General features: G+C 37.8%; 3 protein-coding genes across 5 annotated transcripts; 1 reads left to right on the plus strand and 2 right to left on the minus strand.

Moving 5' to 3' along the window:
- Positions 1-1,598: 1,598 nt before the first annotated feature.
- LOC126784650 (uncharacterized) lies at positions 1,599-4,046 on the minus strand. Its single transcript, XM_050510126.1, has 4 exons — positions 2,679-4,046; positions 2,294-2,516; positions 2,123-2,199; positions 1,599-1,844 (listed from the first exon to the last, which is right to left on the minus strand). Exons 1-4 carry the CDS (start codon positions 3,990-3,992, stop codon positions 1,773-1,775), a joined length of 1,686 nt encoding a protein of 561 aa, XP_050366083.1. The 5' UTR covers positions 3,993-4,046; the 3' UTR covers positions 1,599-1,772.
- On the minus strand, positions 4,012-5,122 carry LOC126784210 (uncharacterized). Its single transcript, XM_050509693.1, has 3 exons — positions 5,028-5,122; positions 4,088-4,862; positions 4,012-4,037 (listed from the first exon to the last, which is right to left on the minus strand). The coding sequence occupies exons 2-3, from the start codon at positions 4,776-4,778 to the stop codon at positions 4,012-4,014; spliced, it is 717 nt and encodes a 238-aa protein (XP_050365650.1). The 5' UTR covers positions 4,779-4,862; positions 5,028-5,122.
- A 4,733-nt stretch (positions 5,123-9,855) lies between these two features.
- On the plus strand, positions 9,856-17,053 carry LOC126783217 (UDP-sugar pyrophosphorylase). 3 transcript variants are annotated; one of them, XM_050508636.1, is made up of 17 exons: positions 9,857-10,175; positions 10,638-10,754; positions 10,961-11,101; positions 11,366-11,465; positions 12,220-12,347; positions 12,426-12,497; positions 12,622-12,686; positions 13,094-13,154; positions 13,248-13,365; positions 13,793-13,917; positions 14,334-14,410; positions 14,754-14,859; positions 15,049-15,108; positions 15,301-15,381; positions 15,626-15,865; positions 16,067-16,241; positions 16,604-17,053. In XM_050508636.1, the coding sequence occupies exons 1-16, from the start codon at positions 9,972-9,974 to the stop codon at positions 16,199-16,201; spliced, it is 1,830 nt and encodes a 609-aa protein (XP_050364593.1). In that variant the 5' UTR covers positions 9,857-9,971; the 3' UTR covers positions 16,202-16,241; positions 16,604-17,053. The 3 variants fall into 3 exon arrangements, with proteins under 3 accessions (XP_050364596.1, XP_050364593.1, XP_050364592.1); XM_050508639.1 differs by lacking the exon at positions 16,604-17,053 and having other exon boundaries at positions 9,856-10,175; positions 11,366-11,450; positions 16,067-16,463; XM_050508635.1 differs by lacking the exon at positions 16,604-17,053 and having other exon boundaries at positions 16,067-16,463.
- Positions 17,054-17,772: the final 719 nt, after the last annotated feature.

A 17,772-nucleotide genomic window follows, 5' to 3' on the forward strand; every position in this document is an offset into this window, starting at 1 on the left:
TTTTGATACAAATATATAAGAATTTTTAAGTTTTCATTAAAGGTGGGACGAGACGGGACGAGACGGGACGAAGCGGGATAAAAATTATTCGTCCCACGTCCCATCCCACTATTATGAAACGGGACGGGATTGAGATTTCCGTTTTTTATGCCCACCTCTAGTGTAAATGAGCCGAGCTGAACTTAGTACTGGTTTGTTCATATTTGACTCGTTTTCATTTGATCGAGTTCGAGCCGGGCTAAACTTTGATTTTTTTTCCTTCATGTTCTAGCTCGGTTCGGCTTGAAAAAGCTCGAGCTGGGCTCAGGCCGACTTGAATCATTTGAAATTAATATTTTAAAATCAAGAAATTCAAAATAAAATTCAATATTTGATGTCATAGCATCATATAAAATCTCTTTTAATTAAGAATAAGGGAATAGTAGAGTACTTGTTTGTGGCTCCATGGCGAATTGACAATGAGAGTTGTTTGTTTCTTTAGAATTTGGCCATTTGGGGTGGTGAAAAATTTATGGAACTGATCAAATTATGACTCATAGTTTACACTATTTATATAGTGCACAATAAGATTAGGGTTTCATTTAATTATTATTTATAATACATTTTAATATTATTTCTCATATAAAAATTATATATATATATTATAAAAGTTATTAAGTCAAGCTTAATAAATGAGTCGAGCTTTTAACGAACTCGAGCTATCCCGCGAGTTAAATGAGTCGAACGAGCCGAATACTTGTTGTTCAAACTCGGTTCAATTCAAGGTCAGGCTTAATATTAAGCTCAAGCTTGGCTCATTTAACTTTACGAGTTTGAGCCGAACGGGCTAAAATCGAGTTGAACACGAGCGGCTCGAACATACTTACAGCCCTACCTATTCACATGAGTCTATGCAAAAGGGTGTATAATTATAAATTTTGTGGGAAAACAGAAATTTAAAGTTGTGTTAGGGCCAATGAAAAGGATTTGTTTTCCATTGTATATACTCTGATGTGTGACATTGCTTACATGAGATGTCATATATTATGAGAACTTTTTCTCCGGCCGATCTCATTTTGCATTTGCTTATGTGAAAGTATTTCTACAAACCGATTCTAGGTCCCGGTCTCAAACATATTCTTTGTTTTTAGCTTATAAAATTTCTGTGTGATTAGCCTTATTGTCCTTACTAGCATGTACCCGTGTATCTAGTTATAGTAGTGGAGATGTACAAATGTTTCGATAACTTAACTCGCATCAACGTGGACATAGGTACATTTAACCTCACTGAATATGGACCCAGAAACAACCCTCCCTTCACCTGCAATTCGTGGTTTTACAGAAGCCACTATTTACCACGAAATGAGCTGAACTCCTTTGATTTTCGATTGTTTTTCTGATCACAGCGTTCGAGAATTGTGTAGAAATATGATAAACAGAATAAAGTAACGTCCTTGGTGCTAAGCAGACGACATACCATGAAACAAGAGTATGATACGGTTACTTGGTTGATCATACTGAAGTTTGCTGCTCCATTCAATTAGCAAACAAGAACATACTACAGTCGTGGTTCTCATTACCTAAGGTACTGAGATCATAAGGCTACAACTTCCCCAACTCTTAATACCATCTACTTAAAATGTGTGATTCAACAGCAAATGCACAAATAGGAGATACTACCAAATATCACATTTCAGCCCAATAATTTTACCCCATACAGCTTGACATCGATTTGCTGAGATGCCATGATCAGATCTTCACTGCGGAATGAAAATGATGAAGAACTCTTCTGTTTACAGTTGCGGCACCACATTCAAACATTCTATGTCAGTCCAAGGCTCAAAGCTTTTGTCCTGAGACACATTCTGAAACGATTGAAAATAATTATACTAGTCAGAAGCAGTGTGTTGCCAAAGAAAAGAAAAGGAAATAAAGCTGCTGTTGCACCTCCATGTGTATGGATGCACTGATGGCAATACTAAGAACTATAGTCTATTTCATAGTGGGATATTGATGATGTGAAAATTGGGGGAAAAAAAGAAAACCACATTATCCTAGTGCCTGGTTTGCCTAGAAGCAAGATGAACATACAATATAATCATCAGAAACAAATGCATTGAAAAGTATCATGAAAGAAATTCACCTTCAACCAGTAGAAGAATCCCCGCAAGAGACACAACCTTCTAGGGCGATCGCTCAATTTGATAATTTCAGCAAGATCTGCAAGATCAGGAAACAAAGTATTTAAATTTTATAAAATGTTAGTTGCTAGCATGCAAATAAAATGAAACTTGATTGATCATGAAATGAAAACCTTGGTACAAATCCATATATGGTTTTCCATATTCCCCTTTCAGTGCATAAGTTTTTACTACTCCACTACGAAAATTTTTAGCATGACCTCCTGCAGGCCTCTGGTTAGTCCACTCCATCAAGAGCCTGATGTACTCGTTTTCGTCATAAGGCCGTTTAAGATCCTTCATAAGCCCCTCCCTGAAGTTGGTGTGACTTTCCAAGTCATTGTTTGAATCCTTCTTCTGTTTGCAACATATTAACAACAGTCATAACCAGCAATAATCAAATTCCAGGAGCTGCAAACCAATGGTATCATGTTGATGTGCACATCCCAATTTGGATGTGACAACTTAAAAAAGAAAGAACAAACTAAAGGTTGAAAGGGATTTCAAGAGGATACATACAAATGGGGTACGACATCTATCAACTGGATCCCTTTCGAGTACAACTAAATCCGAATCTGATGAACTTTCCGCATCCTCATCTTTTATCTCCACATCATACGTCTCTGGTCGACCATCTTGTGGCACATATATCATGTTTTCATCATTTATCTCAAGCACACTTATAAAGTCTTGATAGCTCTCATCTGTTTGATTAGATTCTGTCTCATCATCACCAATGCGGTCAAACTTGGCAAAACCGTTGCGCCCACAATTTGCAAAATGATGAACCTCTGAACCAGGTTTTTTGTTAGGAAGTTCATTTGTCCTCTTGGCATAAGGATATTCACTTCTTTTGTTCCCTGAAGTCTTCAGTCTCTCAGCCTCTTCTTCATTCAAAAGATGAGTAGACTTGTTAGGTCTATTTATCTTTACCACTTCCTTCTTCATACGCCTTAAAGTTCCTTTAGTTTCCATTTTCTCTTTCAAAGGCGAACTAGTGAAACTTTCTGGAGTATTACGAGCCTTTAAATGAGGCCTTTTACTTGAATTACCTCTTGTCCTACTAGAAATAGGATTCAGAATTTCTAGTTTTGCCTCATTCTTCTCCACTGAACTCTTTTTCTCCCGGAGTTTCTCAAAAAGTTTCAAAACCCTGTTGTCTACATGCTCCCCTTTCACCTGAAGATTTTCCAAAGTTCCGGGAGTATCTGAATTGAGCTCTTGGGGATTCTTAGGAAGCTCCAGACGAGGTATTTTACTAGAAAGCCCGTTTTCCATACCAGAAGCAGGATCTTGAGCTACCAACTCTGCATTCTTCTTCACCACTGAACTCTTTCTTTTTGGGAGATCCTTCAGAATTTCAAGAGTCTCCCTGTGTTCATTGTCAGTCATATCTTCCACCAGAAGATTCTTGATAGGTTCAGTAGCTACTGATCTGGGATTTTGGAACAGATCAGGTATCCCAGTTTCTTGAACAATCTCCTGTGCACAAGTATTTTCAACCTCCCTCAAACTTTCCAAAAATAACTTGGACTTTATATCATTAACATTATCATCCAAGGACTTAACATGAGCATCGCCATCACTGGACTGTTCATTCCAATTATCACCATCATGCACAGACGTAACATCAGTGTTATTAACACCAGACTGTTCATTCCCACTATCATCATATTCAACAGACCTGACACCACTATAATCATCACTCGAAAATCCATGCTCATTATAACTATCATCCACAGACCTTATCTCACTACTGTCATCACCAGAATGTTCCTCACCATCTCCATGCATAAGTAAACTCAAGTTCTTCTCACAATAATCAACCAACATTAGGTTTTCCAACTTTTCATTACAAACAGATCTCCTCTTCACCCCCTTCCCCAAGCCATTTTCTTGAGGATAGCTTATCAGTTCCGAACTCCCACAAGCAACCTTTAGTGCATATGAATTTCCATCTTCCCTCAAGTTTTCCAAAAACAACTTGCACTGAGGATCCACATCTTCATCCGAAATGCATCTTCTCTTGATCCTCCTCTGGAACCCATCCTTGTGATACCTTATCACTTCTGAAACCCCGTCCTCTCGATCAACTTCAAATGCATATGAATTTCCATCTTCCCTCAAACTTTCCAAGAACAACTCATACTGGGGATCCACATCTTCATCCGAAACGCGTCTTCTCACAACCCGCCTCGCCAAGCCATCCTCTTGATGATACCTTATCAATTCAGAAACCCCATCATCTCCAACAACCTCTAATGCATATGAACCTCCATATCCCCTCAAGTTTTCCAAGAACAACTTATACTGAGGATCCACATCTTCATCCGAAACGCGTCTTCTCACAACCCGCCTTGCCAAGCCATCCTCTTGATGATACCTTATCAATTCAGAAACCCCATCATCTCCAACAACCTCTAATGCATATGAACCTCCATATCTCTTCAAGTTTTCCAATAACAACTTATACTGAGGATCCACATCTTCATTAGAAACACATGTTCTCTCTCGAACCAAACGCCTAGTACTAACATTCTCATGACCAGAAACCTCACCATTCTGAACTAAACTCAGCTTGTCCACCCTCAAATCATCCTCATTCACAGCGGACCCCATTTTTGCAACAAATCAAACAACAAAACACAAACCCCCTTTATCTATAAGACTATCAGTGACTTTGAGACTTTTGCAAGGTTCAGTCTTTACAATACATGGAGACAGAAGACAAAAACAAAAGACCAAACATACAAAAATCAGAGTATGTAAGAGTAGTTCAATATGGATTCACAAGCAATGACGTTAATTCAGGACATCAACACAAACTGTGCAGGAACCAAAAAAAAGATTTATGGTTTATGTTCTTACCTCGAAGTGAAAGATGGCAAGAGCTGCTGAGAACCCAGATGGTGACTTGAAGTGTACGGATGAAAAGAGATGACGTGAGTTAAAGATGAAAGCTGAGCGGGCCAAATAAGAAAGTAGCTCGCTTTGGTCTCAAAGTAGCTTCTTTTCTTTTCCTATCTGAGGCTAAAGCATTGATGATACTTTACTCAGCACACCCACTTTTCTGACCCCAAAACAGTAAGATTTTTCAAAATGAACAAGTTAAAACAATTTTTATGAATTTCTACTAGTACTTGTGTTGTTATGTGCACATGGTTTCTGGGTTTTTAGATTTAAAGAAGTGTTGTTCCTTTTTTTTCTTTCTTCCCCACCTTGAGGGATTCACGGATGGGAAGTTGGAAATGGGAACTATAAGGAAAAACCCAACTAAGGGCATCTGCACCGGTGAGCAAGAGGAGGCAAGCCGCTCAAGCAGGAGGTGAGACCGCGATGGTTTGCTCGAGCAAACCCAGATCCAAGCTCGCACCGAAGCTGTTGGTGCTCGCCCAGTCAACCGAAAGGTTTTGCTCACTCGATCACTCGAGCATAATTTGCTTCGACCTTTGCTCGTCCGCCTGGTGGAGCCCACGACACATGGGTGACTCCATGTCCTTCCCAAGCACGTCTTGGTGCAAGGAGAACTCGATGGAGAGACAAAGTTGATGGTGGTGACGTGACAGAGGTGATGAACATGGTAAAAATGGGAAATCAAATCAGTCTCAAATTAAAGAAATTAAAGACATTGATGAATTGAGTACCGAGAAATTAAGTTAGACTCAACACCCCCAACGCCATAAGTCTCGCCGGAGCTGAGAAACTCGATATCGGAGCTCCCCTGCCTCAAAACTCAATCTCGTTGTAAAATTGGTCAAATCCCACATGCAATGACTGAGTTTTGAAGAGGAGAAGGAAAGAAATATTTTGGTGGTGGTGCGCCGACCATAAGTGGCCAGATGGCGGCGGCGCGGTCTAAGAAAGGTGGCTGGTTTTCTGGGTTCGCATAGAGAGATAGAAAATGGGCTTGGCCCTTTAAATACAATTAGACGGCCAAGATTATTCGATCTAAAATCAACGTTTCAGATTTAAAAATGTAAAGTAGAATTTGCTCAAATAAATTGTGAATAGGTGTGTGTAAAAATCGATTTTACTCAAACAAATATGAATTTGATTTGCTTGGAGCAAAATTTGCTTCTGGCTCCACCATTTGCTTGAGCAAACCCAATTTATGGATGCGGATGCTTTAAGACCACTGCAGAGGGCAAGTTTTGCAAATATGAAGCCATACGAATATGTCAACAACGAACTTCGCTGGAATTTATAAGACACAATGAGTTGCTGAAAATTTGATAATTTGCTTCTGTTAGACGAAGGTTTCTAGCTGTGTACAGATATCTACATCCTTTTTTTGTTTCTCTAAGGACAGCCTCAAGTGGGAACCCGAAATATAGAAAACATAGTGGTCGTGTGAGGGAGAAACAATGGGAGGACCCGGAGAGACATGAGTTTCAAAACTCTTTTGAGTTAGAAGAGAATGCTCAAGAAGCCCTCCTACTTAGTGCTTTGCGGCAAGACCTTCAAACATGCTTTGTCATTCCAAGGTTTAAAGCTTCCTTGCTGGGAAAGATTCTGAATTTTTTTACAAAAATTATACATGTCAGAAGAAACTAATACACGCGCATGCAATAATCATCCCTGTGAATAACACATTTAAAATCATCAACTGCTATGAGAGAAACGATGTAAATGCATATGGCCAAATGCAAACAGTCTTTAGAAAGACGAGTATTGAAGATATGTGAATATTGCACAAATAGAGTAACGAACCTAAGCAAAATCATGTACTCAACTTGGTACTAGAATGAACTTTAACTACCAATTGCAACAAACGTTTTTCTGAATGGCCATGCTAAGTAGAATTGTTCTTACCTTCAGCCAGTAGAAAAATCCTCGCAAAAGATTCAACTTTCTAGGGCGATCATTACCTGCCACTGCATCTATTTTTACTGCCAGATCTGAAAGATTTTGCAACAAATTAGTCATGAAATAGTGACATTTTTTTTGGCACTATGAAAGAAGAAAGTTCACTTTAACTGTAATTAAATTACAGACCTGTTCAGCATACTTGTTATTTAAGATAAGTAATAGTTGGGAGCATAGAAAAAAAAGAGATAAAAAACAATAACAGATGGGAAGTGAAGAGCAGTGACCTTTGTGCATCTCTTGATATGATTTTCCGAATTCCCCTTCCAGTGCGTATGATTTTACTTTTCCATTACGTAGATTTTTATCATGAGATTTTGCTGGCCTTTGGCGAGACCAGTCTTCCAAGAGATTGAGATACTCTTCTAGGTGGTAAGGCCTTTTAAGGTCCTGCATAATCCCTTGCCTAAACTGCAAATTACTTTCAGGTGACCGCCAACTGTCTATATTCATCTTCTATTTGCAAAACAAAAAAGTACACAAAACAACAAAATGAACAAATTGAAGACAACCAAAATGATTTATAAATGCACACATGAGCGTGAGTGTGTATGAGTATGATGACATAATATAGAAAAAAATAAAACAAAGCTGAAAGGGGACAAGATGCATACAGTTGGTGTACGGTATCCCTCATCTGGATCCCTGTCAAGCACGACCACATCTGAATCTGATGAACTTTCTTCATCTGAATCATATCTTATTAGTCCGCAACTCTTGGATGTAAATACCACACCTTTACCATCATCCTTACTACAACTTAAGAACTCTTTATAGTTGTCATCTGTTAGATCAGAATCAGATTCAGCTTCACGGTTGCACCCACCTTCTGGGGACCAAAGATATTTTGACCCAGATTGCTCATGAAAACGCCCATTTGTTCTACTAGAAAGAGGATCTACAACTGACTCCTTCTCATTCTTCTTCAACACTGAGCTCTTTTTCTCAAGACCATTCCTTTTCTCCGGACAATCCTCTAAATTTCTCCTCTCAATGGCCATATTTAATTGTTTTCTGGTTTCAATCTTCTCTTTCAGCTGAGAACTTCTGAAACTTGCTGGAGTGTTCGAAACCTCTAAGAAAGGTCTTTTACTAGAACGCACATTTGTTCCGTCTGAGACAGGTTCCTGAGCTTCCATTTTTATATTCCTCTTCTTCACTGAACTCTTTATCTCTGGGGCTTCCACTACATTTTCCGCAGTCTCATTTTTTTTCAATTTAGTCTTCTCTTTTCCCTGGTAATGCACAGAATCAACATCTACCTCATCACTTAGGCCATTGTCTTGGTGATACCTTATCTCTTTCACAACTCCATCCTCAAATATCTGAAGTACATATGAGTTTCCATCTTCCCTCAAATTGTCCCAGAACATCTTATACTGAGGATCAAGATCACCACCATCAACGCCATCATTCAAAGAATTCACACAAATGTCGCCGTCACTCGCAGACCTCGTGCTAACACCGCCATCCCCCAAATCGGCATTCCCATCATTACCATCATCCCCGCCACGTTGTTCATTCCTTTCATCACTATCCTCCTCAACCCTTGCATCATCATCTCGAATGTCACAATTTCCATTCTTACAATCACCACCTCTGCACTCGCAACCACTATTATCCACAGGCCGAACATCATCAAAGAGATCACTAAAACGTTCAATCCAGTCCTCCTTATCCTGAATTCTCCTCAAGAACACCTCATAATCCGGATCACGTAGTTGGGTTTCCACTTGTGCATCACACTTAGTGCTCTTCTTCGGTGTCCCGCTAAATAATTCAGGCTTGCAAGTTCCATCAACTGCATGCCTTCTCTTCCAACGCCTCCTAGTCCTCTCATCTAACTCATCATCCTCAACCTTTCCCCCCATTTAGTAAAACACACACGAAAATTCAGAACTTTTCTCTATAAACCAAAGAATAACAAAAACAACAAACAAGCAAGAAGTTAGAACATGCATGGTGAACAGTAAATTGAATCAAGCTAAGGCAGAAATCTTGTATCAGTGAGCCTAGAACGAGCGATTGGAAATTGACATTACAGTGAAGAAAGCATAAAGTTAGGATCTTTAATCAGAAATCAAGAAAAAGTTTAGGGGTGTGTAGTTTGTAGTTTCTTACCTCGCCGTTAAACCCTAAGAAACCACAGAAAAGGTAAAGTGAGATTGCGAAGGACGACTTTATACTTGGTACCACACCCCAATTTTGGTAATTACCCAATTTTTTCAGCGGAAGAGCTATCTACTCTAAAATGGCCTACAAGTCCTAAATTCCCCCATTACGGTTTTTTTTTTTCAGAGGCTGAAATCTCCATCATCCTCATCGAATGTACATAACCTTTCCAAGTTTAGAAATTCCTAATTGTAGGTATAATGTAACTTTGTTTTAAACTTTGTGGTCGTCCGAGACTTGAAAATTATCCTCAAACTCAAACTATGATATAAAGAAAGAGAGTAGATATGATTAGCACTTATATAGTACGTTAAAGTTTGAATTTTTAATCGCTATATTGCAATTCATTTCGGATTTGTAATTGAGCTCTCAATGATACTTCACGGCATGGAGAACTGTAATCGTGACACGCTCTATATGGCATCGCATCATACACAAGTATGTTTTTGTATTTGACATCTCATCAGACTTTGTGCGGACAACTTGTTATAGTTAAACTAAACACACAATATTATTCCGATGGGATCAAACAGAGAATCTTCAAAAGGTTGTCTTTTTAAGAATCCTATACTTGCACGGTTCCACCATCATTATCTTGATGATATTATGAGCGAATTGTAATATGCTTTGCTATAATAAGGCTTTGTTAATGCAACAGTGTGCGCGGCCCGAACTATATAACTAACGTATGTGTTGGTGACTCGAAGTCTCGAATCTCTACCCGCCGGCGCCACACTCCAACTAAACTAAACTGCTCTTCAAATCCAAACAACAATGGCTTCCGTGCTCACCCAGAATCTCGCCGTCGACGGCGGTTTCGCGGCGGCGGTGCCCAATCTCCTGAGAAACCTCCACCTCCTCTCCGCGGAACAGGTGGAGCTGGCGAAGGTGCTGGTGGAGATGGGGCAGACTCATTTGTTCGAGCATTGGGCCGACCCCGGCGTCGATGATGAGGAAAAGAAAGCTTTTTTCGATCAGGTTTGGTGTTGCTTTTGGCCTCTGGATTTTAGTTTTTACGTAGTTGGGATCTGGGATTGGATTTTGATATGAACAAGTGGAGGCATTGGATCTAAGTGATCGTTTGGTGTTGTTTTTTTATTGAACTGTGACTATTGTAACTGGTGGAACAGAGAGATTAAAAAGTAACAATTTGGTTGAATATAAAGTTTTCACCTTTACGGGTTACTTTGTGTAGTAGTATGCATTGTTTTGGTGCAGTTTTCTTGCCTGAAAGAAAGTAAAAAGCTAAAGTTGTTCATAATTCAAAACATGAATATTAGGATCAAACAGTTTGGCGGCAGCATTAGTGTCTTGAAAACTAGTGACAGTTCATTTTAGTTCTGTAAATGACATCCATATTAGATAGCAGGGCATCTTAGATTGGGTTTGTTAGACATTTATTTTCTGTGCAATCTTTGTCTGAGTGAAACTTTATTATAGGTGACTCGGCTCAATTCGAGCTATCCGGGTGGTTTGGCATCCTATATCAGAACTGCTAGACAACTATTAGCGGATTCAAAAGCCGGAAAGAATCCATTTGATGGATTTACACCTTCTGTAAGTTAATGAAGGCCTCATATCAGTCATATGTAAATTTATGTATTTGTGTATCTTTATGTGTGAGTGTGAGTGTTCGCATTCATTTCATGAATGACTTATCATTTGCGGACTAGTATCAGAGTGGTAATGAAGGAAAAGATTGTAGTATTATTCTCTCCTGTTATATGAGAATCAAACTTGACAGTTTAGCAATTACGTTTCAGGTTCCAACAGGTGAAACCTTGAATCTTGGTGATGATAGCTTTATGAGTTTTGAGGAGACTGGTGTCAAAGAAGTTCGGAAAGCTGCATTTGTTCTTGTTGCTGGTGGACTTGGGGAACGTCTGGGATACAATGGAATCAAGGTTTTTAATCCACTGGCTATTATCAGGACTAAGTCTTACCCATGAATATCCATGTTTTCAAGTGCATGTCGTCAATAAGAGAACTTGATATACTTGTTATGCTAACTATATCTGATGGGAGACACTTATGGGAGCGATGCATGCAAAATATTTCTATTCCTTGAGTGAAAGTTGGTGGCTTAATGTGAAATTTTTTTATCAATAGGGCTGATATGGATTTGAAGTTGTCCGAACATGTTTAACTTTTCATTTTACATTTTGCAGGTGGCTCTTCCTAGAGAGACGACCACAGGAACATGTTTCTTACATCATTATATTGAGACAATATTGGCTCTTCAAGATGCTAGCTGTAAGCTCGCAGAAGGTTTGCAACTGACATAATCTGTGGGTAGAGAATCTAGAGATTGTAGAATCTAACGTAGAACTTTTCCCATTTTTACTATTTAGCACATCATAAATCAAAATACCAGGTAGTTAAAAGCCAATGTCCACCCAGTGCTGGTATGGAGCAGCATTCTGGGTCAGGTGATACTCCTGGTTTTGATCCTTAAAAAATTCCATATCTGTTTGCTTTGTATATTGGGAAATAACTCCTAAATGCTGCTATAATATACATATAGATGTCCGAAAGATGCTTCAATCATTGGATGATAAGGTGCCCTCTTGACCGAGAAGCTAGGAAGTGGTTTTCTTCTCTTTTTCCTGATATGATGCAAGGAAAGAAAAAAAGCTAATCCTAGTTTTCTATCTTTTGTTCGTTCTTGTGTTATTTGTTTGGAATATTCAACAGTACTGCTGTAGCTTCTGAAATGGAGCAAATTATTCACCTGGCTTGAATCTTTCGTTTTTGATCTTTATTTTTTTTATTTTTTTGGTAAAGATAGCTCATGTTTAATGCATCTCTTGTCCCGACTATGACCTGACTCTTACTTTGCATTAGGAGCTCATAGAAAAAGAAAACATCAAATACATGTTGTGTTCTAAAGGGCTTGAGTTTTCTTCAGAAGATGTAATTGATTAGTATCAGCCACTTTAAAGAGTTGTTTACTAAAAAAAGGTGATTGTGGTGTTAAATTGCTTCCTGTCTTGGTATATAATATTTCTTTTTCAATCTGTAGGTGAATGCCAAACAAAAATTCCTTTGGTTATAATGACATCAGATGACACACATTCTCGTACAGTAGAGCTTTTAGAGTCAAATTCTTATTTTGGTATGGAACCTAATCAAGTAAAGCTTCTAAAGCAGGTACATAATGGTCTTCATGTCCTTGTTCCGAGAAATTGTGGTAGATGGTATATAAATTCCTCAGAATCTTCCTTGCAGGAAAAGGTTGCGTGCCTAGATGATAATGATGCAAGGCTTGCAGTAGACCCACGTAACAAGTACAGGATTCAGGTACAGTTACTGATATACGTAATCGGTCATTATATATTTGGTGATGATAGATTTTTGAGAAATTATGTACGCTCTCTCCCCATATAGTCATTTTCTCATATTCTATTTCCCTTCTCTGGATCAGACCAAACCTCATGGGCATGGTGATGTGCATTCACTACTCTACTCTAGTGGCCTCCTCAATGAATGGTATGTCATGATTCAATGCATCTTTGGAATTTGATCATTTGTATAGAAAATCATATGTATGCCTTTAACATAACATCTACTGTCATTCCAGGTTATAAATGATAATCAAGTGTTTTCTCACATGCATGGTAGGAGTAGTTGAAACTTCAAAACTCTCATAAAACATTCTAGTTATATAATATTGCATATTCCTGTGAACTGTGACGATAATCTTATCTTCTAAAATACCCACTTTTTAATTTTAGAAATAGTTAATAATATATTTGGTCCAGAGCAGTGACATTGCTGTACCACTATGTGTAAATGCTATTCTGAAAGTCTACAGGCTGGATGCATGATAATGATGTGCAGTAAGGCATGGAAAATATCAGTAGCATGAGATGTGATTTCTTTATTGTCCTTTACAGGCATTGTGCTGGTTTAAGATGGGTTCTGTTCTTTCAAGATACAAATGGACTTCTGTTCAATGTTAGTTTCTTTAATCACTTCATGTACATTTTTCTGCTCATTTGAAGAATGCACAACAAAAGAATCTGTGGTCTTATACGTCATGTTTTATAGGCAATACCAGCATCATTGGGTGTTAGTGCTACAAGACAGTACCATGTTAACTCCCTAGCTGTTCCACGCAAAGCAAAAGAAGCAATTGGAGGAATTACCCGGCTTACTCATGCTGATGGTATGTCAAAGTTCTAGTCATTTGTTTACTGGATGACGTTTGTGCTTTGAAAGTTTGCATATTTCAATTCAGATGGCATGTTCTTTCACTTTTTTTCTTTCTTGTATCTTCTAAGTTAATAAGCCAGAAGTATGGCTGAAACCAATAGCTATTGTATCTCTTGAACGTTTAGTTTCAATTGTTCAGTATCTTCCTGCGTATAGTTAAATTCGAACTTGTTGACTTTAATAGTCAGGAAGACAAAGAGATACTTTATCTTTAAAGAGATTTTTTTTTTAATTATTGTCGAGCCCTTCTCTGGTGTCATAATCCCTCAAATTCCTGTGTATCTTATATGTGAGGCAAATATCCTTTGTATAACATGCATGAACCGCATTTAATGTATTCCTAAGTAACATATATGTCTTCATCAACTGCAAAACTTCAGGGAGATCAATGGTGATCAATGTAGAGTACAACCAGCTTGATCCACTACTTAGAGCAACTGGATTTCCTGACGGTGATGTCAACTGTGAGACCGGCTATTCTCCATTTCCTGGGAATATCAACCAAGTAATCTTCTGGCACAGATTGTCATTCTCTTCTCACTTCTAGCATCTGCTCTTTTTGTTTTTTCCTTGAAGGCCTTTTAATGTAACCATAACGATCTTATAAAATCTCCTTCCATTAGCTTAGACAAAGGCATATTATCAATTCAGATCATAATGGATTTCATTGTACATCTCTCTCTCAAATAGTCAAGGATCGTATGCATTTGTATATGTAGGGACTAGATGCTACAGAATAAATTTTTTTTTGAATGGGGCAGAGTAAATTGATAAATAGTAGAAATGGTGATGGAGTTTAAAGATACGTGTTTTTTTTTTCTGATATAGTTATGTACGGTAACTACTGCATCTCCTATTTTAATGAACTTTTCTCGAGTTCCTGGACATATTATATCATCAACTTTGACTTTCCATACGCAGTTAATCTTGGAACTTGGTTCCTACATTGAAGAGCTCACGAAAACAGGAGGTGCCATACAGGAGTTTGTTAACCCAAAGTAAATCTTCTCTTTACTTCATATTGGGGCATGTATTCTGGTTTATTAAATTCGGTGCATAAGTCAAGTAACCAAGAGATTAGGAGTTCCATAAAACTTTCAAAGTTCCTTATTCAGTTTGTTCTCATTTTCTTTTCAGAATCAGTCATTCTAGTATAAACTGTTGATTCAGAGGACGTCATCTTAGTATAAAATGTTGACTCAGAGTACTTGTGCTATCTAATTTTAGTGCTCTAAGCCTCTAAGTTCATGATAGACTGGTGATAGATGAGATACTGGGATTGGAAAATACTTCTCTCTTCAGTGTACATCACCTGATCTAGTATTTTCCATCTTACTGCAGATACAAAGATACTAGTAAGACTTCATTTAAGTCCTCCACCCGCTTAGAGTGTATGATGCAAGACTACCCAAAAACTTTGCCTCCATCTGCTAGGGTGGGATTTACGGTAATTATCTTCCTGGCTTGAGATTCTGCAGTAAGGTGTTAATATCGATGTGGCCCTTTCTTTTGGTGGTGCAAAGATGGATTTAGTCTTACAATTATAAGCTCTTCTCCTATTTCAAAGAAAAACTGGAAGAATACTACAACTGCATCTTCTATTTCTTTATGTTAACAAGATCTCATCATTGATTAGGTAATGGAACCATGGCTTGCTTATGCACCTGTGAAAAACAACCCCGAGGATGCTGCTAAGGTAAGGATATTCAGTATTTAGTTGTTTTCACTGGTGCATATTATTCTGTTACACCAGATCAGAGGTTTTTTTTTTCTTTAATTAAAAAAGGTTACCTATGTGCTGGGTGACATTTTCCTTTATTTTCAATTCCTGATAAGGGGGAGGTAAATCAGTGTTGTCTATAACTTATACTTGAATCTAATTGTGAAGGTACCAAAGGGAAATCCATATCATAGTGCAACTTCTGGAGAAATGTTCATTTATCGTGCAAATAGTCTCATTCTCAGAAAGGTATTGCAAACTACTTAAATACTTATATCTTAGATATTATTATGCTACAGTCCATTGGAGTAGCTGGAATATGGTGTGTTCACAAATATATTCTGGTATATTGTGGGTAAAAGATAGTTATTGCCTCAATAAAATCACTAAAATAATGTAAACCACAGATTTAGACTGCTTTAGATCTGGTTGATTCTCTTTAAATCTCTTTGCAAGTTGTTTAAATTCATGTTTTTTACTTTGTGCATTCCAGGCTGGAGTCCAAGTAGCTGATCCAGTACAACAGGTGTTTAACGGTCAAGAGGTTGAAGTGTGGCCTCGTATCACATGGAAACCAAAATGGGCAGTCACTTTTAAAGAAGTAAAGAACAAAGTCAGTGGAAATAGCTCAATTTCGCAGAGGTCTACATTGGTTATCAAAGGCTGTAAAATCTTTGTCAAGGATCTCTCTTTGGATGGGGCTCTTGTTATCAATGTTGCTGATGATAAAGAGGTATGGAAGACATGACAAATTTTGATTTTCTTTAAAATAGCAAACAGACAGGCTGGTTGATATGAACTTACTCAACTTTTCATTTGAGAATGAATACTATTAATAATAGATAAAGATGAATATTTTCCGTATTCAACCCTAATTGATTCTAAAATAAAACTGAGTTTAAAGAATATGTTTTAAGATGTGACATTTTGACAGGTTCAAGTGGAAGGTTCGGTACAAAATAAGGGCTGGATCCTTGAAAATGTTGATTACAAAGATACTTCAGTACCTGAGGAACTGGGGATAAGAGGTTTCAGAATTAACAAGATTGAACAGCAGGAGATGAACTGAAGACCTCTGAGCCTTGAGTTCTGCTTGGGAGTCTTGAAAGGTAAAACTTCCTTCATAGTGTATCAAAAAAAAGAAAAAAAACTGAGGATGATGAGTTTTCTTATCAGGTAGATATCTTTGCCCTTACCTTAATAAGTTTGGTAAATATTTCTTGTTTAAAAATATGTTTGAGCTGTTGCCGGATGTCTTTCAATGACTTTTTCCATATTCTTCTCAGCTCATTGAGGAAAAGAATAATAAATTGACGGCATCCTTTGCAGTATATTATGTGTTTAGATTTCGATCGTAAAGCTATATATTGACTACAATTTAAGTTCTTTTAGTCTGTCGGTCTGAGGAACATGTAAAACTCAATTTCGATTCTGTCTCTGGAAAACTGTACATGTCTTTGGTCCTGTACAGGAAGACAGATCCGGCTGCATATTGCCGTGTTATGGACTCTAAAGTCGGCCAATTGGCAATCAATTAACAAACAACAGTTTGCTCCGACCATTGCTGGTGATTTTATGATATCAAAAGAGGTGGCCATTCCATGTAACCAAAAGACAAATATAGAGCTGCTTGATATAGAAGACGCTGGCTTTTAAAACAATTGGCATGCTTTCCTGGCTATTTAGAAATTGTCTTTTCTTTACAATCGGGGTCGTCTTGTGGAATTCTGGGAAGGTCGGCCATCTACTGTTACATTGACATGCATTTATAGCAACATGACTGGGAACGCTACCATTTATTAGGAGAAAGATGGATTTCACCTCCTTCTGCGCCATGAATTTCAACTTTCCAAGTCAGGCCTCCAATCATTGGAGTTCATATGGTGTTTCGAAGTATGACATTCTTATAACTCATCGTGTTATACCCGGTAAAATGTTGAATAAAATCTGGACTGTTGCTCAATCATTGTGGTTTCGTTCCAAATAACTAGGCTAAACAACAAATTAATTTAATGGTACCGCGATTAGTCAATACTCATATCTAACACCAAAGCATGATCCACGAGTACAGCCACAAAAAAAAAATTGATTTAGATTCGTCGGTCGCTCTTGTTCACATAGAAACAATTAGGTCAATTCCAAAATCCATCACCAGAAAGCTAGCACTGGACCAACTGGAAATAAATCTCTTATGCATGATCACTCATTCATACATAATTTTTTTTCTTTTTGAGAAATCATTATTCATACATAATTAATTACTAGTATTTTCCAGAATTCATTCACTGGAAATTCCCATCCTCTGGAAGAATTAAGAAAGGAATAATAATATCTCCGGCGTGCTTTCTTTATCATTTAAAATTACCACGAAGCTTCGTGAATCATAGCTGGTCTGAATATTCTCAACCACAATATTCAGTTCGTGGTTTCGTGCAAGTACACTAATATCTAGGTAATAACGTATAGATCATCTCCACAAAATTTCAGCCGTTAACGGTCATGAAATCGGCTGAAATTTTGTGGAGATGATGTATACGTTATAACCTAGATATTAGACGGTGGAGATGTGAAAACTCGATCGAAAAGTTGGTCAAAAATGAAAATCCGTACCTTAAGTTAAGATAAATACCTCCTTATGTG

This window comes from Argentina anserina, chromosome 2 (assembly GCF_933775445.1).
Source record: "Argentina anserina chromosome 2, drPotAnse1.1, whole genome shotgun sequence".
NCBI lineage: Eukaryota > Viridiplantae > Streptophyta > Magnoliopsida > Rosales > Rosaceae > Argentina > Argentina anserina.